General features: G+C 39.1%; 1 protein-coding gene across 1 annotated transcript in view; it reads right to left on the bottom strand.

The window, feature by feature from the left end:
* Window positions 1-2,308: 2,308 nt before the first annotated feature.
* esama (endothelial cell adhesion molecule a) overlaps window positions 2,309-25,053 on the bottom strand; it is a 55,286-nt gene continuing 32,541 nt past the window's right edge. The window contains exons 2-7 of the mRNA XM_046410598.1: window positions 11,173-11,324; window positions 7,389-7,590; window positions 7,082-7,237; window positions 6,184-6,306; window positions 5,883-6,015; window positions 2,309-5,260 (exon numbers count right to left, since the gene is read on the bottom strand). Of these exons, the coding sequence (XP_046266554.1) occupies window positions 4,723-5,260; window positions 5,883-6,015; window positions 6,184-6,306; window positions 7,082-7,237; window positions 7,389-7,590; window positions 11,173-11,324 (1,304 nt within the window). The 3' untranslated portion in view covers window positions 2,309-4,722. The remainder of the gene's footprint in view (window positions 5,261-5,882; window positions 6,016-6,183; window positions 6,307-7,081; window positions 7,238-7,388; window positions 7,591-11,172; window positions 11,325-25,053) is intronic.

The following is a 25,053-nucleotide window of genomic DNA, read 5'->3' as shown; positions in this document are numbered from 1 at the left end:
GCGACAACTGTACAACCTGAGTCTGAGTCAGGAGAAAGTCTCAACAAGATGTCTTGCCTGGTTCCAGTCCCCAAGAAGCTGAGACCATCTGACCCGGCAAACTACAGACCAGTCGCCCTCACATCTCATGTAATGAAGGTCCTGGAGAGACTGGTCTTAGCTCAGCTGAGGCCACAGGTGAGGATGTTTCTGGACCCTTTGCAGTTTGCCTACCAGCCCCATTTAGGAGTCGATGATGCTGTCATCTACCTGCTGCAACGAACCCATTTGCATCTGGACGGTGGGGGAGGCACTGTGAGGATCACATTCTTTGATTTCTCCAGTGCTTTCGACACCATTCAACCTTGCTACTGGGTGAGAAGCTGCAGGTGTTGGGTGTTGACGACGCAAGGATCTCCTGGATTACTGACTACGTCTGGGCAACGTCCTGTCTGATGTGGTCGTCAGTGATGTAGGAGCTCCACAGGGAACTGTGCTTTTTCCCTTCTGCTTCACTTTATACACCAATGTCTTTCAGTACAACTCTGAGTCATGTCAGAAGGTTTCTGATGACTCAGCTGTTGTCAGGGGTATAAGAGAGGGAGAGGAGGGCGAGTACAGGACAGTAGTGGACAACTTTGAAGAATGGCCTCCTCAGAATAACCTGAGACTGAATGTCAACAAGACCAAAGGCCAAGACCGAAGTACACACCGAGGTTGTGCACAACTGCGGCAAGATGTTGGAGATCTTTCACCTGTTGTTGCCAGCGCTATTTTCTTTGCTGTTGTGTGTTGGGGCAGCAGCATCAGAGCAAGCGCCACTAACAAACTTGATAAGATCATCAAGAAGGCTGGCTCTGTACTTGGTCTCAAGCTGGAGTGTTTTGAGACCGCGGTGAAGAGGACGACGCTGAATAAACTGTAATCCATCATGGACAATGATCAGCACCCCCTCCATCACACAGTAGACAGACAGCGGAGCACCTTCTCCCACAGGCTGATACAGCTCCAGGAAATCTTTCCTGTCACATGCCATCACACTGTACAATAACAGCTAAAACTCTGGTCATAACATACAGTCACTACACATTTATGTTTTATGTTTTTATTTTGCAACAGTCAATACTGCTTATTTGTTGTATATACACTTTTATATTGCTTTATATATAGCTATTTGTACATAATTTGTATAGGTTATTCTTTTTCTTTTTACTGTATTGTCACTGTGTCTAAAGCTGCACTGTAATTTCCCAGCCTGGGATCAATAAAGTATATCTATCTATCTATACTTCATCATCATCATTATCTACAGTTCCAATACTACCGGTATTATTGCTGTTGCTACGCATCTCTGTTCGCGTGCTCCTTCTCTCACCTCACACCCACATCCCCCTGCTTGCTCATGAGGGAATGTTGGGATCTCTGTATTACAAAGTTTAATTAAAGAGTTTGGTCTCGACCTGCTCTTATTGGAAAGTGTCAGGAGATAACTTTTGTTGAACTGAACTGAATCACACTCTCCACTGAATCAGATTCAGGTTACATAGTGTACTGCCCATGTCCATTATTGATAGTATATATATAGGAGATAATAAAACCACAACCATGGTCATCCCACACCATAATGAGTCTCCATCATAAATAAGCTTGGTGAATATTGCCCTAACTGCCTAATATGAAGATTAATGGACATTTATTTTTTCCAACAAGTTATATTGAAGTGCAGAGTTTAGCATTTAGATGACCATGTACATTAGTATTCTTCCTGTACTATTTCTCACGTCTTCCCCAAATAGATTTAATGGGCTGCCCTCTGGTGGTTATCTTTAAATCTCATTGTGAATGGGAATGTGCAACAAATCCACAACAACACACTACCGTTACTATCTGAAATTATTTAGAATAGTACTTTAAGATATGAACTATTTTTAAAAGTAATTATTGGTGTCTGAATCAGTACAACCATTGGAGTGCTAAGATTGTGCATTATATATATATATATATATATATATATATATAGTCTTTGTGAAAATAAATGTTGAGGATGTAAAACAATCTTACTGGCTTATCGTGGCCAATGGAGGGCAGATCACCAAATGTATGAATGTTTGGCTGAGCTGCAGTTTAATTTTGGATCAATAGGCACTGATTATACACTCGAGAATTCATTTCTGGTGCAGTTTGTTCTGCTGAAAGATATCAAAGTTACATTTCCTGGTGGAATCATATTTCTTCTTTCACCTCCAACGAAGCTTTTTTTCTAGAAAAAAATCCCAAGTAAGACTGTAAATTAGTAATTGCACCTGCATGCACACACACACACACAAAGTAAATAATTTCCCTTTTAATTGAAAATATTATACAAAGATTTTCCATGAACATAAATATGGAGGACACTGCACATTGACGTCCAGTTTAGGCCTATGCATGAGCACAAGTTTGGCCACAGTAGTTATACAATCCATCACGGTTTATATCTGACTGACAGCGTGGACTTGTTTAGTTCAGGAAATATTTACTATTTATAAACTCTGCTCATGTGCTCTTATGCATACACATATACTGTATAAAAATAAAAGCTTGTCTCAAATACATTTTAATGTTCATAATGTACACTTTTTAAATGACCCATTTGCAAGTTAAAACACTGATTCTATGAACAATAGCTGTAAAGACTGTAGTATAAGCTTGATTCCAAAAAAGCGGGGACACTGGGTAAAGCATAATTAAAACAGCATGTGATAATCTACTCATCCTTTCTGACATATAGTAGAAAGACAATAATTGTTGTTTTACCTCAAAAACTCAATTGATTTTTGTAAATATATGCATATTCGGAATTTGAAGCAGCAACACTTCTCAAACAAGTTGGGATGGGACTTAGGAGCGCTTTGTAAAACTGGTAACAGTCCGTTAGCAAATAAATATATTGTGTTTTTATTTATGTTTTACTCAGCCCTCAACATTATTGGAAATGTGGTTGTTAAGTTCTGTCCATCAAAATGATTTTCTCCCCACTTTCACCTCCCCAAAGGAAATCTTTCCTTTTTCATCCAACATATTAAAAACAATACAAACCTGAACAAAGCTTCAAAATACACCTATCACTTGTGTCATTCTGACATCCTGTGGACAAAATGTAAAACAACAAATGTGCTCCAGTGTAGTGGCAATACAGCAGAATAGATAGTAAGACCACTATCATTATACATAGCAGTATTAGTATTATATTTTGCTCTTCTTTTCCAGATATGATATTTAAAAAGGCATGGTGAGAAAGCTACGTTTAAAGACTTTCCCTGCTCAGGTTTTATAGAAAAACTGATTTGGTCCCACAGATCATGTTACATTCTTGAGCCATTTAGTGTAAATGTGCTAAGACTATTAAATGTGTAACTTTTTGGGCACACTGTGACTCTGATGTTTTGAATGTAAAAGTAAAGGTGACATTGTTAACACGGTCAGAATCTTAGGGCTTATCTGGTTCAGTATTAAGATGTATTTGACTCAATATTCTGCATGTTGTGTAACTTCCTCATCTTCTCATAATAGGAAATGGTATAGACAGTCTCGAATTAGGCACCTTCAGAGTCATGTTAACACTTTCACATTAGTGTTTTTGATTTAGACAAACTCATATCTGCCACGTGTGACCCAAATGGCGGAAAGAACATTATCTAAAAAAATCTATAGCCTTTATTGTTTGGCAGTCAATTAAAATGTCATGTTAATTTAAACTGTTTCTTAGACAGTTAAGATAAACTGCAAAATAAAAGACAGCACATAAAGAGAGCGTGTTGACATATATGAAGCGTTACAACCTGCATATCTTTGGTTCAGTATCCAGTGTTGCAGGCAGGTGTATTATCTATATTATATCCTCCAATACAGGCTGTGGCCAACAATATGCTATGCTGTATGTCACACATTGAACAGAAAATAAATATCATATTTACAATTTCAGTGCTGCAGGCAACTTAAAATTATTACAACTCAAGTGTGGACTATTAGCAAAGTCACCATACTACAGTTCTGAATAGTGCTCAATATTATAAGACGCTTTTGCTAATCTGTGTTCAAAGAATTGAGTCTAAGAGCATTTTAGAAGCTGAACCACTGACAGAAGTAAAGCCAAAAAAGGATTATGTGTAATATTGTCTCATCTTCCTGTCCATAAGTCTGCTGTGCTAATGTACTCACTTACTGAACAGTACTGATATAATGTGCTTAAATCTGTTTAGGTTTTGATCATTCCTCCTTGGGCAGTTTATAAGTAAAGGTGATAGATGAAGCACAGTACACCTACAAATCCCTCTTCTTAATCCATCTGTATATTCATGTGTGAGACTTGTGCACACATTGCGGTTCACTTTGTGGAATTAGCATGGTAGATTTCGAAAAAATATAATAAAACGTTTCAAAACTAAATTAGAAATAAGAAATAAAGTAGAAAAGAGAATAAATGTATGAAAATCATGTCTATACATAGTTTGCAATGTATACAGTGCATACAGAATAAAAAACACATAAGTATACTTAAAGAAAGTAAACAGTCTGTATCTGAGAGTCTTGCCATGAAGCTTCTGGAAGTGAATTTGACCTTTTCAACTACAGTTATTTTTTTGCTAAATAGTAACTTAAGTGTTCCCTTTTAAAATAAATCAGCAGTTGACCCTTTTGAAAGAGTAAAAGGACAGTATTCCACAGCTTTTGTCAGCAGCACTGTGTCAGCGCTGGCAGGTGTTAGACTAGCGATCCGGCCTGGTTCTGTGCAGGCACCATAATGGGCACCCCTCCCATGCGGGCGATGTTGGAGGCTGTGACTGTGGAAGAGGGCAGTGGTGGTGGGGCGGGAGCAGCCTGGAGCTGAGGCTGAGGATGGCTGTAGGTCTGCGGCAACGCCTGAGCCTGAGGCAGCTGGGTGTAGCGCTCTGGCTTGGGTAGTGAGTTCCCATTGCTACTCGCCTCAGAGGAAATGGGCTGTCTGCGTGGCAGGGTGGTGTTGTTGTTGTAGCTGTAGTGGGTGGGAGTGGAGGCTCCGTGGTGGTGGGATGGTCGGTACCCAGCTGTGCTGCCTGTGGCAGTGATAATGGAGGCTGTGTCTGAGGGGGGGCGCTGGGGGTACTGCTGCAGGTGGTGGTGGTGGCTGTTGTGGTGGTGGGAGGGCTCTTTGTGGTGCGGGCTGGAGGCGATGGAGGACAGAGTGCCATTCTTGGAGATGATATCTGAACCCATGCCACTCTTAGCCCAGGAAACACGTTTGGGAGCCTGAGCATCCTCCCTGGAGGTGGACAGCACACATAGTCAATGAACTGTTTACACTGTTTAAGAACTTAAAGCCATAGAAGTAGCTTAAGCTTTAGAAAAAAAGTTGTCTTCATAAGCAAATAATTCACTGTTGTTAAAGTCAAAACACTCCATGGTTTTGCTTTCTCTGGTGAGATCAGAAGCTTATGTTGGCTAGTGATAGCTTACTTGGGTGAACATAATAAGAAGACATTGCAGCACACCAGATATGATTTCAATGATATGATTTTGATGTTTTCAACCTGTGCTTTAATTACACAACATTTTAAAAATGCTTTTTACCCTACAGCTGTCACTTGTATGCACAGCGACAGCCAGCTGTCCATCCCATATGCAACAAACATAAAGACTGGGACTGAACTGCATGTGAACTGCATGAGCTCCAAGAAAGGTAAACACCATCCTTTTGGTCTTGGGGCCAAATCAGAATCAGAATCAGAAAAGACTTTATTGCCATGTAAGTGAAGAGGTTTATACATACAAATAAATGATATCTGAACCCAATAAATGTACAAATAAAATAATTATAGAATATTCTGCAAATGTATACATAGCCAGTGATAAAGGCCACGTGGATGTAAGCCATGTAAACTCACTTGATTTCATTGGCCATGTCATCCTCGTTGTCTCTCCGCTTCTTCACCAGGAAAACAAGGCAGACTAGGAGGAGGAAGATGAAGCCGACCACTGATCCCACTGTGGCGCCAGCAATCATACCCACATTAGTGGCTAGAGGAAGAGTCATGAAACACACAATGACACACACAATTAGACAAATGTCTTACATGAGTATCTAACATAGGATTTGTTATAGTATAAATATCCAAATATCACCTCAACAGCAAAGAACATAATCATAATCTGTGTTTTTTGCTTGTGTTGTTGTGGGTTACATACAGGCGACGATCTCCAGGTTGATGGTGCAGCTCTCTGATCCGGCTGAGTTGCTGGCTGTGCACACATATTTGCCCGACATGTTACTGCTCAGGTTGCTAAGCTTCAGAGTGCCCATCTTCTCATCTAAAATAGTAGAACATGGAGGACTATGGTCAGGCATGCATGCATACACATTATTGTGTATTGCATGCACATGGACATACAAACACACACAACAACACAAAATCATATGCACCTATTACTCTGACATGTTGGATTTATTATAATTTCTATCATTTCAGTCCTTTAATAACCCAACATCCAGTTTTGTCAGTTATAGAGAATGCTGCTGAATGCAACCAAGGGATAGTTCAGCTTTTATTTATTTAACCAATATATATTATACATTTACTCATTTCACCAATTCTAATTCTGTGTGCATGAATACAGCGCTGCATAAAAAATGAAAGCAACATGAAGTCTAGAAACAACTCAGTAAATAAACCGAAAAAAGGGAAATTATTTCAAACTCATTCACTTTCCTGCAGGGAGACGGAGACTGGAAGATCTATACTACACTCACATTTGTTGTTTAAAGTTGAAATTAAGACCAACATGTGGTTAGCATAGCTTTGCATAAAGACTGGAAGTAAATAAACTGGCTCTGTCCAAAGGCTAAACACTCATCCAACTTTTGGCAAGAAAGTAAATATGTAGATGTTGAAGTTGCTTTTAAATACCAAAGTTACAAAAACACCAAACAGTATCTGACAAAACAAAGGTTCTACAAAGGGACACTTGCTCTTACCAGCATTGCTGTCACTGAAATGAACACATCATGCAGATATAAAAAAAAAAAAAACAAAAAACAAAAGAAAAGCAAAAACTCAAGAGATTCAATTACTGATTATCCACTCACTGAGCACAGGTGAGAAGAAGACCTCAGAGGTGGGACTAGTTTTCCTCCACTTGTACATAGGAATGGGCTTCCCAGAGCTGGATTTGCAGTTCAGAGTCACATTTCCTTTCAGCACCGGCTTCCCCGATAGAGAGCACTTCGGGACAGCAGGAGGTACTAGGACGAGAGGATTATGAAATGTTTTTTTTGTTTTTTTTATTTTGTTAGATTATACAACAATTGCTATCCTTTTTTGCCTTCAGTGTAGCTAGTACAACTACAATGCAGGTGAGTAAATATGTTTTTTCAAGATGAGTCAGACTCTTACCCTTCACGTCCAGACTGAGCTCAGCAGTGAGGCCAGGATTTTCAGGAATGATGATCTGACAGAGGTAACGTCCTGAGTCAGACTCCTGGGTGTTGTTGATGTACAGCGACACGTTGTTTGATGGCATGGTGCTGGTGAAACCAACGCGGTCCTTAAACTGGGAGTTGCCCCTGCTCATGGAGCCTTTGGTGTAGGCAATGATCTGGACGATGGAACAGAGAGCCAATGTCAGATGTAAAGAAACAGGTACAAGCATTCGTCCATATATATCAGAGGAACCAGTTTTATTGAGATCCATGTTAACATGATTTGTGCATGCATTTGGTGGTTATCCTGGGTCAGAAGAATCAGAGGGATTTTTAATCTTAACATCTCTGTCCAGAAAATCGTGATTGTTTGGCATTACGTGAACATTTGGTGGAATGCATTTCAGAGTAAAGCGAGTTACATGGAACACAATTTGTACTCCACTGATGAAGTCTTCTCATAGAATCATGTACTGCACATTTGTGGCCCATTTAAACCTGGGGTTTAAAGGACTTTTACTGTATTACCAGGTTTAAGATGGATTTTTCCAAAATTGGATGTGACAAAATGTGACATGTGGGACTGGACACAAACTGTCTGAAAATGTCTGAATTTGAAGAGTTAAAGTAGTACACACTGCAGCGTCAACAAAACTCAGCTTTACAGAATTGTACTCAATCAGTGATCATCAGGGTATTGTCCAGTGGGCCATGGAGGCACTGGTTCGGCCAAATAATTAGATTAAACTAATTTTTGCGTAAATTTAAAACACTATCTATCTATCTACTTACATGTGTTCAAGGTTTCACATAAGAAACAGAGACAGGGAGTGATTTCTGAAATAAATATAAGCTATAACTTATCATATAAGTTTATTTTTTCCTCATTATGTATAAATTGATGTTCAAAAACTATTAAAAACACATTTAAGAGCCACACTGTTGCACTGGGTGAAATGTTCCTGTGGTGTGAATGTACATGGCTGCTGCAATTGTGAAATTTCCCAGGCTGGGATGAATAAAGGATATCTATCTATCTATCTATCTATCTATCTATCTATCTATCTATCTATCTATCTATCTATCTATCTATCTATCTATCTATCCATCCATCCATCCATCCATCCATCATCCTCCATCCATCCATCCATCCATCCATCCATCCATCCTTCATTACTACAATGTAGTGGACACTTTTGGTTGGTTGGTTGGTTGATTGGGGAATGATTTAGAAATTATTTGTTACTTTGCATAGCATTAATACAGAAAACATCTAATAAATTCTGACATATTATATGATATGACATATTATAATATTGACCAATTCTTAATTCTTCTTAATGTACCCCAGTCCTTTAAAGTAGCTGTAGTCAAACCTCACCTTAAAAAGCACACACTTGACCCAGAGGTTTTAGCAACTATAGACTGATATCTAACCTTCAATTTCTCTCCAAGATCCTTGAGAGAACAGCCAATCAGCTACGGGACTTTCTACATAGGAACAATTTATTTGAGGATTTTCAATCTGACTTCAGAGCTCATCAGAGCACAGAAACAGCATTGGTCAAAATCACAAATGACCTTCTATTGGCATCAGACAAGGGACTTTTCTGTCAAGGGACTGTCCTTGTACTGTTAGACCTTAGTGCTGCATTTGACACCACTGACCATTCCATCGTATTGCACAGATTGGAACACCTAATTGGCATTAAAGGAACTGCATCAAGCTGGTTTCAGTCGTATTTATCAGATCGATCCCCATTTGTTCATGTCAATGATACATCGTCCATACTCAAATGTTAGTTATGGAGTTCCCCAAGGTCAGGCAACTATTCACCCTTTATATGTTCCCCATCTGTGATATATCTGCGAACAATATATAATTCATTATTTTATTATTTTTTATAAAACCAGAGCCTTTAGCTATCAAGCTCCTCTACTGTGAAACCATCTTCCAGTTTCGGTCAGGGAGGCGAACGTCCTCTCTATGTTTAAGAGTAAGCTTATAATTGATAGGGCTGGCCTAGGTTAGCCCCAAGTTATGTTGCTATAGGCTCTCCCATGATGCATGTACTGCGATTACTACTGTTTAGTCATAGTTTATGTTAATTCTCTTACTACTCTGTACAGCTACCAGTATTAATGTTCCTACCATTGTTATCATAATCGCCATAGTGCCTTCTTTATACTTCATCATCATCATTATCTTGCTTATTCCATAGTCCATTCACCTCAACCACCAGTCTTTTACCTCCTGTGCAATACCTACACATAACACTGTAAATAGCACCATATATATTCTTATATTGTTTTGTTTATTCTTACTTTATTTACTGTTTGCACTGCGGAGTTGGCTTTTAATCTCATTGTACATGTGTATAGTGACAATAAAGGCATTCTATTCTATTCTATTATATTCTGTTGCTATGCATCTCTGCTTGTGTGCACCTTCTCTCACCCTCCACCCCCCCTTCCTACTCTCTCCCTCTCTCTCTCTCTCTCTCTCTCTCTCTCTCAACCCAACCGGTCAAGGCAGATGGTCGCCCACCTACAGCCAGTGGTCTGCTCCGAGGTTTCTGCCTTCCAGACAGTTTTTCCTTGTCACTGCCAAGTGCTTGCTCAAGGGGGAATGTGGGGTTCTCTGTATTACAAAATTTAATTAAAGAGTTTGGTCTGGAAATTGTCATGAGCTAAATTTTGGTGTGAATTTGTGTTATATAAATAAACTGAATTGAACTGAATTTGAATAAAGCTGGATTTATAGTTGTGCTTTACTCTTAAACTTCAGTGCTGATTGAATGCCTACCACATTGTTGGTGGAGGCCAATTAGATGAGATATGAACTCACAAACTGGGCTAAACAAGTTTCACAATTTCATATTACTAGTTAGTTTGTTAAAAATAATGACCTCACATTAACTCTTTGACTATGCATCACTGTAATGCTGATGCACAACCAAAACTCTCTACAGAGATTGTGGGATCTAGGTTTGGCTTTGAGGCAGTAAGCATTTGTACTTTTCATTTATTTTTTTGGCTACAAATGACAGTGAAGCAGAGTGAGACCCTGGATGGCTGTTCAGGCATGTGGAAACAAAAGTGTTACTTTTAATCAGCTGTCTTTCCCAGCTCTCTGAGCTCTCTTTACCCCTGTTTTCTTTTTGATTGTTATCCTCCTTTGGCTTGTCCATCTGTGCAGCCCAATAATCTGACCCCTACAGATACAGAAACTGAGCCAGAGCCAGGTCTCTAGATAATGTGTAAAAAAAAACAATACAAGCATGAGGAGGGGTGCTGCTCAGCTGGGCTTGTTACGCAAACTCCCTCTGCTTCAAGTCATATTTCACCACAAGAGTGACTTCATAAATAATCTAATTTTGAAAAACTCATTTATTCTAATTAAATAAATGTGGTTTTTAAATGTGTGTGTGTGTTTTTGTTCGCATTTTTTAGTGTGTGTTTTTCCTACCGGAGAAATTCACACACACACACACACACATACACATACAAGCAATAAAAATTAATACAGTGCTTATGAATGCATGAATGTTGTAACCTTTTTTCTCTCTTGGATTAATTTCTAAGGGTTTACAAAGGAAGAGCTTTGCCAGATTAACAGTATGAGTGCAAGCAAACACCCTTCTGTAATCCCAGATATTATAACCACACAAGGGAAAGCACAAAAGATTTTACTGCTGGTTTGCATCTCTTATATTCCTTATGAGACTACTTGTAGGGTCTCCCTTTTGCGTCCTTACCAGCTGGGTGCTGTTAGAGACAAAGTTCCAGAGGATGGTGTTGGTGTCCAGATCGATGTCTTGGGCTGTGCTGTATGAGGCCTTCAGCACTACCATCTCACCCTTGATCACATTTATACTGGTTTGAGGCATGTGGATTTGGGCCCCTGTGCCTGGATGGAGGAAGGAGAAAGGATGAAGTGATCAGTTTTTCCATCCATACTAAACTGCTAAACAAATCTGTATTTTTAGAAGCACCGAAAACTTGCGAAGCTGAAATAAAAAGTTTTGCATTTTATTTTGTATCAGGTCATCCCTTGTTCAGCTGGGACTTTCAATACAGCTAGACCTTTACATGTCATGTAAAAATGTTATATTTAGGTGAGCTGTGATCTGATCTCACATTTTTCATAACAATCACAAAAAATGAAATGCGGAGATATGCAAGCAATCATAACAACAGCAACATTCCTATCCAGACTGAACTTTCAGCTCAGCACCAACAATCTCGTCATAAGACAGTCATAAACAACGTCATAAGTCTATACAACAGGAATATCAAAATATAAATCTCATTAATTTGCATCCAGCATCTTTTCATCATATATTTTGAAGGATCAGCTAGAGAGTATATTCATCATGACAGAAATCATTACAAATGCTGCTCCTACTGACAACAGTTAACACTTCATATTTATATAGTTCACATCTTAGCTACAGACCAACCAAGCAACACCTCAGTGTAGAACAAGTGACACAGCTTCACGCACTACAACAGCTGATTTATCTGGAGTGACAGAAGTTAACGACTGTACTCAGGTGCTCATTGGCAGGGTAATGTGCGTTAATGGCCAGAGAGGGGAGCAGAGAGCCAGAGCGCATCTGCTGAAAACAGAATGACACTAACTGTGTGACATTACATGTTTGACTGATACAGTGTTCATAAATGTTCTGTGGCTTACTGTGCTTTATTTATGCTTACAGGGTTTTGACACTGATGAAAATGATTGCTAAATGAATGCCATTCCTTTCTCTCCCTTCTCAGTGAACAGAAAGAGTGCATCTGGGCTTTTACTTCCTTGTACGATCCTAATCAGACAGAGATAATAAAAAGATGATGAATACAGGAGATTGGTGACTTTCACCATAGTATTTTAATCCTTTTTTCCTTCATCATTCTTCCTTCACAGCCTCTCCCTTGTCTACTCCTTCTCTCTCTCATCTTTAACTTCTCCAACTCTCCTTTAGACAGGTTTTTTTCTGTTATTCACACTCTTCCCTCAAATAGTATTCCTTTTAACATATCCAACATTGAGAGAAGGTGTATCCGAGTCACTTTTGATCAATCTCACTAAGTGAGCATGTGTGTGCTCATCAGAGAGCATGCAATATAGACATGTGGCAGGTGTATGCACGTTTTGAAAAACTGATGGAATTTCTATTCTATGACATTTAGATTTATTGACATGACCTTCATATTAATGCTAATGCAAAAAGATGGATATGTAGCTGATGATATCCACATACATGCACAAACACTCTCCATCCACAACACTGCATTAAACATAGTGAACAAAAATTGTTCTTTTAAAACTGCTGTTTTTACCCGCACATTTTACCCATACATGCATGTATCAGCCTAATTCACTGAACAGCAACAGGGAGAAGCAAGTCATTCCTACTAATGAGTACCACTGTTCGGATGCCGCAATTGTCACTTACAAGAATATTTCTTCATGCACAGGAAGTGATGCAATGAAATGCAAGTGCAAAGTCCAACTCAGAAGTGTGAAGTGGTGTTCTGTCCAGACTCATCATCAGCAGCTGAACCTCTTTACTACCTCTGCACCAGCTAGACACTACAAAGAAGAAACTTGGTCTACTAATGTCATGGTACATGACTTCTGGGTATTGAAGTCCAGTGTATTCAGAGAGTTGCCTCAGGCTTGCTGCCATCTGGGGATACCAACTTGTAAAGTTTAAGTCACAAAGAAACCATGTTTCAGTAGCATCCAGTTGCACATTATATTTCTTTTAATATTAAATCTCTGATGACTGAATTCGGCATATCATCTTCTTTTCAGATGATACAGTGAACTTGGTGGCAAACATTAGGTTCTTTATACATTCATATTCATTTCAAGTCAGGGTTTTTTCCAACTGATAAATGTAAGGGAAGTATTGTCTCTCTTTTAGCTCTCTTTGGTCTCAACCAACTCCTGTGAGAAATATCTGGCTCTTCTTCTGATATTATATTTACCAGACGCCCACCAATTGTGTCAATCTGCTGTTTGGTGCTGAGTAGGTCCTCTACTATGAGTTGTTGGGGGGTTTTCTGCAATCCCCAGAGGCTGGAAATAATGCTATGAGAGCAGTTAGAATGAACCAAAACAGTGAAGCTGTGGCCAGATAACTAAACAACGTGCTGAAACTCACTGTAAAACTCTATACACATGCTAAAGGGAATTGCAGATGATTCCTTGCTGGTTAATCATATTTAACTAGAATATACATTCTAAAAGACATCACAAGATTTTGTCTGGTTCCAGGAAATATATATAAAAAAAACTTGGCTCCAATATAATTTTCTTTGGAGCCAGTATTACAGTCTGTTTTTTCCTGTTTTGAAGAAACATTAAGCTGAAAGATTCAATATTAAACAAATGATCTCACATTAGTTCTAATGAACACAGCTCAAATTAGAGCTAAACAAAGCACCATGTAAGGAGATCTCTATAGGGAAGGGGGGTATGTATCAGGTTCTAGGCTGCAGAGATGTAGGCTTAAAAATATTGTGTCTATTAAAAAGCCATGCCAATGACAACATTATGATATAGACAGAAGTGAAGAAGGCAACGTGCTAAAAGGGGGAGAAAGGAAGAACAAGAAGAAGAGATTCATTGTGTCAATTGCTCTTTAGACCTTAAGATTTGCTGCAGCAGTGATAAGCAGACCTCTGGTCTGGATAGGTGTTGACTGATGGATGGATGGATGGTTGGCCGGATCAGTGGACAAGTAGAGGAGATGATGGAAAGAGGCTTAAACATAAACATAATGAGTCACTGTAGAGCAGCTCTCTGATGATTACCGTAAGCTTGTAAAAGATTCCACTGAGAAGCTCCTGAATTCTGAGGGAAGAGGATGGACGGCTGAAGGAATGGTACTGACATATAACAAAAATCTCTGGGACAAGAACACTGTGACAGTCAAGACATCATAGACCTGCATTCCTAAAGCAACAGTGAGTGGTGTTTGAATATTTGAACTTGTGTTATTAGTATGAATGCAATCCAAGATCAGGCTTAAGACTAACAGGCTTGACATTTTGGAAAACATTTATTTCCTGTCTAAGGGAAACGAAATCTGTCTGAATCTACCAGCAGCTCACTATACAATACACTATATCTTTTAATTTAAACTATAAAATGACATGCTAAGCTCACTATCACTTGACCGTAGCTTCATGGAGAGACAATGAAGCATCAATATTCTCGTCTAAACCTTGGCAAGACAGCAAAAATGCACATTTCTCAAATTGTCAAACTATTCCTTTAAGCGTCTTTTGGGGGTCGGAGCGACCTATGAGGTTCAGTTATCGACGATGAGACCAAGTGTAAATTGCTACACCTCTAACGTGACTGGATCTGACTGAGAACCTGCAGACATGAAAAATAACTTGTCAATCAAGAGGTAGCCATGCCCTAAACCATACCCTCCTTAAATGTCTTTTACTCTAAATGGGACAATGATTTACAAAATGGACATAATGGAGTAGACTTTAAACTAGAGACAGATACCATAAACTGATTTCTGAGGTAATAAATCAAGTGGGAAGTATATTCATTTTCTCATAAGATTATGTAAAACAAGATTTCTTCTTGAAACCAGTGCAGTTGCCCCCTGCTGGCCATCAGAAAGAATGCAGGTTAGGACTCAGAAGATTCATCCAGTTAAATACAGTAATAATACAATACAATGGATTACTCATTATTGCAAAAAAGAAAATATATCATTTTGTTCTAAAACTGCAATTTGAGCTGCTTTTAGTGTGCACACAATACTTCCCAGCAGGCATCATCCAGTCACTGACATTTCACTGGGGAAAATGGGACAAATCTTGAGCTCCTCATTAGTGTGAATGTGCTGCTCTTCATGATTTAGCCTGATCAGACGGGTGTTTTTTCCATAAAAATCTTGCCAAGTGCTGCTTTAAGAAGATTTCCTGACAAAAATCCTCCCTGATTCCAATGAGAGTGCATCCCACTGGAGGAAAAGATGAATGACTGTATGGAGAGATGGAAAATAGAGGGATAAATAGGGAAATGAACAAGGCCACCTTGCTCATATTCATCATAACATTCATTCCTCACTCTTAATTTGGTCAGGGAGGCTTAATCTTTCCCACTGTGGCAGGTCTGAAATCCACTCTGCAGGCTTCATGACAATTGGGTTTAAATATTCCATGGTGACTGTCAAGAAGAATAGAGATCGCAGGAGGTGTCCTCCTCACAGATGGGCATGCATAAGGGAAGTAATCAATATAACTGAAGCACTGAATGAGCTCAGAATGTTATCACATAAGGAAAAGTTTATTGATGACTTTGATTGATTAAATTAGTGTATAATATTCATGTGCTGGAGTAAGATGAAGATCACTTGTGTCATAATACCAACGTTGGTGTGTTATGATTTGAATTAATGTGTATTGGAAAAATGGTTTAAGTAATCTGGTAATAGCAACATGTACATGACAAGATGCATGGCCAGGTGGAGAGAGAGAGAGAGAAGCTATGTAAGTCAGGAGAAGGAGGAGGGGCCAAATTTAGGTATAAAAAAAGAGGCTCAGAGGCTGGGCCTGTCACCAGGTATGGAAGATTGTGTGGACTTGACTTTGTGTAGGGCCAGTAGTTTGGTGCATATTAGGAAACAGACAGTGGTTACCAAATTTCTTAGAACACCACACATATTTGAAGACTTTATTTGCAAAAACAGATAGAACTCACTCTTCAAATGAATAAAACAATGCCAGTTTGACTGGAAAACACGCACACTCAGACAAAATGAGGACTTCATGGACTTAATGGGAATATTAAAACCAATATGAAGTTGAGCAAAGCACTAATGGTACTAATGCACATTTCTTCACTTACTAAATTATTACAAGGATTGGATAATATTCTTATTACCCATGTTGGGACTTTAAACAGTTTGGGTAAAATTTGTGTATACATTGAGGTTATAACATACTGTATATTGTTGTCATTTCTAAGAGTAAGCATAATATATATGACACATATGTATGTAAGTATAGTATATGTAAGTATAGTAAGTATATATGTATATGTGTGTTATCTGTATTACATTTTTGACTTATACAACCCAGTTTTGGTATGAATTTCTCGTATCTTATAAGGAATAAGATATACTTTTTCCTCAGGATACTATATATATATATATATATATATACTATATATATACTGTGTCCTGTGCAGAAGCACAGATCTGTCTGCTTGTTATTATATTAAACAAAGGTAAAAAGAAAGGGGGAAATATTCAGAGCAGACCCACATGAGGATCAACACACTGGCTGGCATACTCATACTGCTTGTGCCAGAAAAAAACACAAGTTCTCACGACTTACTGGATCTTACTGCCAGTCTGTGACATCAGCAAAGTGTGAGTATAACTACTGATAAAACCAGGGGCTGTACTGGAAAATGTCTTTGTGTTGGAAACTATACAACATTGCATACAAAAATACATATACAACTCACACCTCACACACCAACAAATACACAAACAACCACCCATGGAACACTTTGCACAATGCAGCATTTGCACAAAACTCAAACTGCTCATGTTCATTGCACTACGGTCATTTTGCACTACCCTGTCAGCCATTTTGCACTACTGTTTATACTGTTTACACTGGTGTTTATATCATCTACTGTTTTTCACTTATATTACACTGTTTTTATACTATATAGCATTGTTTATATTTATATTTATTTTGTTAAGAAACTGGGCTGATACTGGGACCGGGGAAACTAATTTCGTTCCACTCATGTTTTACGTGTGTGAAATGACAATAAAGCTCCTTGAATCCTTGAATCCTTGAATCCTTGAATACTGTTATCTAAATAATGTAATGCAGTGACTGTTGCTCTAGTGTTTTGTATGGCTGGATATCATGTAATAACCTCATTTTCATCTACAAGTTCAACAAAATGATTAATTCTTTTCTGTGATTCTGTATGCTGGAATTTATGGAGGCTGCTGGGACAGTGGTATCTAAAACAATTCTGTTTAACAGACGAGGGTATCACACACAGTTCCATTTACTACAATGTTATTTACTCAGGGCAACTCTTCCCTTGAAGCACAACAATAATATTGTTAATATTGTAATAATATATTGTTAATAATACATTTTCTCGTTACTCATGCATCAGTATGTGGAGGTGTTTAGTGAATGTGTTTATGATGTATTATATGAGTCAATATATCAGAGCTGAAAACAATCTGATGAAACTGATCTAATCCCCCGGTTCACCGTACAAACGTCAGAGGCAAGTGTACACTGTACTGTACACATGACTGGGCACTATGGAGGCACAACAGGGACATGTTTTTTTTCGCTTGATAAAAATGGTTTGCTGTTTGTTTCTGTATGTGCAAATCCCCTAATTACAGGAAACACTTCAGATGGAGCATGTTTACTTCTACAGGTCTTGCTGAAGATAAAGGAGAAGCCAAGCAGCCTTTGATGAGGGAGACCTTAACTAGTGTCTTTCATGCTAAAAAAGATGGGTGGAGTGGGAATGTCACTTCCTCTGAGAGCGTTATCAGCTACTTCGAGTAAACTCGTGAACACGAAAGTGAGTGAAGGGGAGAAAGAGATGGACGACGAAAATGCCAGAGCTAACATGTCAGGAGGCTTCTTTCTACATTCTCATTCAAATCATTGCTTCATGAAGTCGTTAGTGAAGAAGGCCATTTAGGGAAGAATAAAATCTCCAACAGCCATATGAAAGTATGAGAGTGAAGAAACTAGAGGGTGACAGGATGAGAACAGCAGCAATAAAAGGGAGAGGGGAGAGGAGAGAAGGGGGAAAACGAAATAATCTGGATGATCAGCAGTGAGAAGTAGTTCAGTGTTTGTAAGATGGAGGAGTCCTCCCTCTGGAGGCTGGGTGGAGATGTGATGCCATGCTCTCTCATGAAGATAAACTCCTGAACCAACTCATGGGACAGCTTATCCCAGTTTCTCAAGATCTCACTTTGGATTGGTGGTTCTTCTGTCATCAAAGTAGGGGAAAATATATGTGAGTATCTATCAGGGATTCCATCAAAAGCATGCCATATTGTTAATATTTAGATGAATGGATGCATATAGCAGTTTCATGTTTGGCTCTACATGAAGAAGCTGACAATACTCTGAGGTGTTATGATTTTGTGGAGTAGCCAATTAACCTAATGTGCACATTGTTGGGACTGTGGGAGGAAACCGAAAAACCCAAGCAGTCACAGGGAGAACATGCAAACTCCACACAGAAGGGCCCAGATGCGGACTTGGACCCAGAACCCTCTTGCTGTGAGGCAACAGTGCTAACCGCTGCACCACCGTGCCGCCCGATATCACATCATGAAGTAAAAATAACAACTCAGGCACTCAAGCTTTATTGCACTTTACTGAAGTAATCTGGTGAAACTGCTGAAATATTAACCTCCTGAACGTCTGATTATTGAACTTTGAAGAGTTGAGATTTTGTCCTTCTTTCCTTCCTGTTCATGCAGTGCAGACAGCAATTAGTTGGATTACTTTAATGTTGAAGAAAAACTGAAGAAAAAGGATCGGTCGAGTGTGAGACAAGATCTGAAGTTATAAGGAACATCTTTTATAAATAAACTCTAGACCTTGTCCACACACATATTTCTTAAAACATGGCTTTTTCCCTGTGTTTGGGCCTTCTGTACACATCTAAATGGCGTTTTAGGTCACTGAGGGCAAACCTTTTGGAAAACTCAGTCCAGGGTGAAGGTATTCAGAAATGCTGGTTTCAGTGTAAAGTATTAAATACTACAAAAATTTGCAATAGTATGCATCTTAAGAGCAAATTATCTGTTCAAATATGAACAATGCAGTGCATTTATTTACATCTGCACTTCTTGGTACTGAATTGTGCCCAATGACTGAAGTTATGATTTGATTTTTCCAACTCAAAGATGCACTACTTGCAATTTTTGACCCACATATTCTTAACATATAAAGTTCAACAGTTCTTTAATGTACTGACATTAACAGAAATCGCTTTTCTATTCAGTTCTGTATTATTTAATTGCGCACCTAACATAACACAGCTAAATGCTTTCACTTTTGCCCTTTACTATATAGGTGTGCGTGTATGATTATTTAATAGCACAGATTAAGTATAAATTAACCAAAAAGTGTTGCCTATAGATATGGTTCAATGAACAGATAAATAAGACAGGCAGCATATAGTACAAATGCACAGATCCACTTCAAAAAGATGGGAATACTGTATGCTGGAGGCTACAGTTTATTTTGGTAACAAGCCCTAAAAAAGTTCCCCTTAAATAAATTGAATTTCTTTTAGTGGAAATCACAATAATTTGTTGAGTGACCTGCATTATTCTGCCTGGTTTCAAGAGTTTGGCTCTTGTCTGCTGAAGCGGAAAAGATGAGATTTTAGATTTAAGTGTAGTGCAGGTTAGCTCTACTGAGATCAGGGGACTTTTTTTTTTTTTGTCATGTGCAGCATTAGCAGCACATTTACACACAGACAAAACAAAAGCATTTCATCATGAATAATAGATGAGACAAAACTGAGAGAAGAGGAAAAATATGCACGGCTGAAACAGAGGCACAGTCCACATGCAATCAAATCAAGTCCAAACATCTGTTTTAAAATCTTTCACAGCAAACAGTTCCTGAAGTTCCGCTTTGGGCAGAAGCTTTTATATCTCTCGGAGGGGAGGAAGGATAAGTATTAAAAACAAAACTCAAAATCAAAATACCCAGCTATCCTATAAAGTAAAGGTATTTTTGACACAGAACAAGGTTGGGTTAACCCACTAGAGGGCTCTGGGGAAAACTGAGCTGTATTTCTACGCTCTACTCACTCCTCATAAGGACAGCAATAATGCAGAAGTAATCCCATTACAGTGAGAATAAAAAAGAGCTTACTTCAGATGTTCGTCTGAATCTCACTACTGTTATGAAGACATTTGGTCCGCACAAAGATAGAAGTGTAGCGGTACTCAAACACACACAGACACAAACACACACACACAACTTCTCGTTCACCAAGAAGGCTCAGGGCGAGGGACAGAGGCAGCGCTCATCTTCTGATAACTGTGTGAGTGCCGTTCTTTCCAGTATAATTAAAGGAGAGACACAGCGGTGGGACTCTTGGAGAGAAGAACGCGTCGCCTCTGTCCTCGAGCTGTGAAACTACCAGCCACTCATCAGCTGGATACGCTGAGAGAGCGTTAGAAAGGGACTAGGCGGGAAGCATCTGCTTAATTGGGAGAACAGAGATAGTATGAGGCCAGGAGGGTCAGTGGAGTGTTTGTAGCTGTAGAAGTCTGTGTGTGTTCAAGCACGGTTTATATGCCTTTCCATCTGTGATACATGCAGTATATCCAGTGCTGAAGTCATGTTTTCCATTAAGATATTCTTGGCATATTTTTAAGTAGTGCTTTAGAAAAAGGACTGATGGAAATGTCAAAAGTTTTAAAAAAAAGAATAAAAAAAAGTTTGTGTTTTTGCCTTTTTCAAAACAGTTAATGTGCTGAACAAGAGATGGAAATACTTTCCTAAATAAGTTCTGATATAGGAAACAATGAATTCACTTGACTGATCAGCTGTTACTTTTCTGAGATTAGAAGAAGAAAAAGTCGTTTCTACCGTTGCCATCCAACAGAATACTCCCATAATGTATTAAAACATGCCTTGCAGTAGTAGAACAAATTATTCCTTGGTCTCATCCATCCTACTTCTTCTTCTTCAAGTTTTATTAACAGTTGCCAAAACACTGGTTTTGTTTCTGGTTCACGACCCTTACATCTTCTACTAATTAACTTCTGATGAGACTGCACTTTGCCTAGCTGAAATCTGTGTTCCCAGTTAAGCAATCCATGCCCACTGGTGTGCTATTTGAAAGCATCTCACGTAGGCTGACCAGCTGCTTTCCCTCCTCCTGCAAAACTTCTTAACGCTATCAAATACTACCAACTAATGTGCTGAAAGTGTGTAGAATATTGTAAATCTTTTTCAAAGAGTTTTTCATTTGTCTCCTACAAAACATAAAATATTTACACTATTTGTCTGTGATCAGCCAACACAGGAATACATGTCTTGGAAACAATAGTTAAGCACTCAAATCCAGTGTTGTGGTTGATGGTATGCTCTGAAAAAATGCTAACTCCCTCACTCCTCTTCAGTGGAATCCTGCAATATCTACACAACAAACACCACATAATGAGTCTGCTGAGAAGCAATACACAAACATAACATGAGCAGTACACAAGAGTAGCACATATCAACACTGATCTTTTATGTGATGTTAATAGACAAATATAATCATATTATAGCCTTCAAATGAACCCTGTCTGCCTTGCACTTTGTAGTAATTACATTACAGTGACGTTTTCTGTGACAAAAACGTTCATCAGTGCTTTGAAAGATGATACTATAGCTCCGGCAACACTGCTTTTATCTCTTCTCGGATTCTCATGCGGCAGTATTTATGTGCCAGTGTGATGTTTCGGATAGCAGTTGAGCCTTAAGCAAGAATGGAACTTTTTGGTTAATTGAAGTTGCCTTCCATCTGATCAAGACACCATGGGAACTGCTGTAAAAGGAGAAATTACTGAAAATCTGACAATTGACAGACAGAGCATGGTGCTCGTATTGAACACCACTGATAAAAAGCCAGCCTCGTCCACCCAAAATGATCAGTCTTATCAGGTGACAGGAACAATGGCACCTCAGTTCCAATCCAGCTTTAGAGAATTCCCGCCTGCAGCCACGGCACTAACAGCAAAAGTCCGAAATCTGTTCTGCTTCTGGTGATTAGAAGTGGAAGTGGACAAAAAAAGGGGGGGTGGGGTGGGGGGAGGAGTTCATAACATCTGCAAAAAAAATCAAAGACAGCCTCACACCCCCTTTGCACATGCACATACACACTTCCTCTGCATTGTGTGGATAGTAACAAGGAGGAAAAAGCTGGGCCTCCTGATAGCACTGTGATGAAGCCTTATTCCAGGATTAGCCTGTTTGTCTTGGTAGGCAGTGTTAAAGTCAAGTCCAGTAGTTAGCTCAGGCAGGAAGTCGAGGTACAAACAGTGTTTAACAGACTCTCTGCTGGCTGACTGCTGCCACATTTAAATACTGACTCAATGACCTTCACTTATCGCTGTGGCATTTGCAAAGGAAAAAAAAGGGAATATGGAGATACAAAATGTATCACGAGACAGGGGTTATGATACAGTATATTGAGATATTGTAAACAATGCAATATATTGTTTCTCAGACCTGTGTTCTTTATGTTTTTTTTTTACAGTAGTGACATGTGCTTACTTCTTCCCATCTCTGTGGAGAATCTCAACATAGATTAGACAGAACAATGTCTTCTAGCTGTCTGGGGTTTAAGCAAAACGTGTAAACCATTAATTAAAAATAAATACATTCGGAATTATAATTTATATAATGACAACTACCTGGGGACAAATATCATGTTTTGTTTGAGTATAAAAACACTGAGAACAGAAAGAAGTACCTGCCAGTTGTCTGTCTATTCATAAATTTGTATTACAACTTCAGACTGAAAACCAAAGATAGTAGGTAAACTACAGTAAAGTTCTGCTTGTCTTTAAATTACTTATCATGAACTAAAGATCTTTTCCCCTTGTTTACCACTGCACTATTGTTTTGTTCTGTGTTTGCAATCCATACCATGATGTGTCGTTTGGAGTAAATAAATATCTGAAAATCTGAAATCTGGTATTCAAAAGTCAACATGTCATCCACAACAAAAGCCACCATCTGGCTCGGAGAGTGATAAAAATGCTCACTTTGATTTGACCTGTAGATCCCTGGGTTAATCAGTGTCATTTATAATTACACACAAGCGTGAGGCAGCACTTCCTGTATTTATTCAAAATCCGGGCAGCAGGAGCACAGAACTGTCATCAGCACACACAAAGACAAAAACACTGTTAACTGTCGGGTGAGATGGCTGGATGTGACTGTATAGTGTCATATCAGAGAGCATTTCACACACACACACACATATGTGCACAGATACAGAACACACATTTGATTTATCCACTGACAGCTGTGGAGATGAATCTGGATGATACAGGGAGATGACAGGTGACGGTGGGATGATGATTTGCCAGAGCACCATTGGATCATAGTGATTCAGACCAGGGGTTTTCTGCTACGCTCCCCTTCCTCTACTACTATGAGTATGACCTTAAATGAATGTGTGTATGTGTGTGACACACAGAAAGAGAAATGAGTGACACAGAAACTGGCCAGCATTCAATCTGAGAAACTGGGTATCATTTCTGTACTTCAATCAAAAGATAGGAAACATTATGGTATGACATGACTGTTGTTGTCAGAGAAGATGGACGGAGATGGGTTGTCTCCAGTGGCTGACAGCGTATGTGTATGTGTGTGTGTGTGTGTGTGTGTGTGTGTGTGTGTTAGTGGAAGCCATTAAAGAGATGTGGTGGCATGGTTGGAGGTCGACAGGTGCTTGAGTGAAACCAGGAGAGATGGGATTCTGCTGGAGACGAGTGAAGGGAGGACAGCTACATGATCAGCTACATAAACAGATTACTAGTAAACAGCCATGTGCACTTCAACATGTTGGGTATTTCTGATCATAAAGGGCATGTGTTGTGTTTGTTTGTGTGTGTGTCTGTGTGTTTTTAGTGGCTGTGTTATCACATCATCACACTTGATCCATAATGCATTTGTGCTGCTGCCAGCTGAGCGCAGAGCTCTGAGCAAACACAAAGCCGGGCTGAGGTAAAAATTGATTAGATGCGGTGATCATCAACATAAACTTCCATTTTAACTTGAACAGTCCTCTAACAAAATGCTTTCATCACAAAAAGCCGAGAGAGGAGCAGGGATTCAGTCAACCCCCCGGGAGCAGTGCCACGCTTTAAAGACACAAGAGTTGAAGGAGGACTTTTTGGCACTGACAAAATCCACTCGTATTTTTCATTTAAATCCAATGAGCCTCAAAAACCTTCTGTACTGAACAACTGTGTAAATGCAATTAGGAACTGAATGGCGAATGCAGTTAAACGCAGATAAAACCAGAGTCTTGGTTGATAACCTTCAGTCAGTGATCGTGTAGAATCTCAGCACCTTATCCTCATCCTCTCTGTCCTGTCTGCCTAATCTTGGTGTGATTTATGACCAATCCCTGAGTTTCAGCGCTCACATTAAGACGCACTCAATCATGTTCCTTTTACCAAAGAAACATAGTGAAACTTGAGTCTGTAGTGCAAAGAAATTAAATGGATAATACATGCTTTAATGTCAGCATGTCCAAACTACTTTAATCCTTTATTTACCTGCCTAAACGAAGCTTCCTTGCGCCATTTAAAAGCTGTCCCATCATGAGCCGAGCTCTTTGGTCCTCTTTGTACCTTGGACGTGTTTGAAGACACGTGGAGATTGTGCTTTCCAGCTGGCAGTCCCCAAGCTTTGAAAATAGTCTCCCAAAGTGCTTGAGCTGTTTGAACTCTTTTTAAATAAAAAAGCCAAAAACCCATCTGTTTGGACAGACATTTAGGTACATGTGGTACATTTTATATTTTTTTGTGTTATGTCTGTTCCACTTGTATATTTTT

The sequence above is a fragment of the Scatophagus argus genome, chromosome 14 (genome assembly GCF_020382885.2).
Source record: "Scatophagus argus isolate fScaArg1 chromosome 14, fScaArg1.pri, whole genome shotgun sequence".
In the NCBI taxonomy this organism is placed as follows: domain Eukaryota; kingdom Metazoa; phylum Chordata; class Actinopteri; family Scatophagidae; genus Scatophagus; species Scatophagus argus.
Note: the sequence above shows the minus strand (reverse complement) of the source record. Positions and strands in the feature narration are given on the sequence as shown.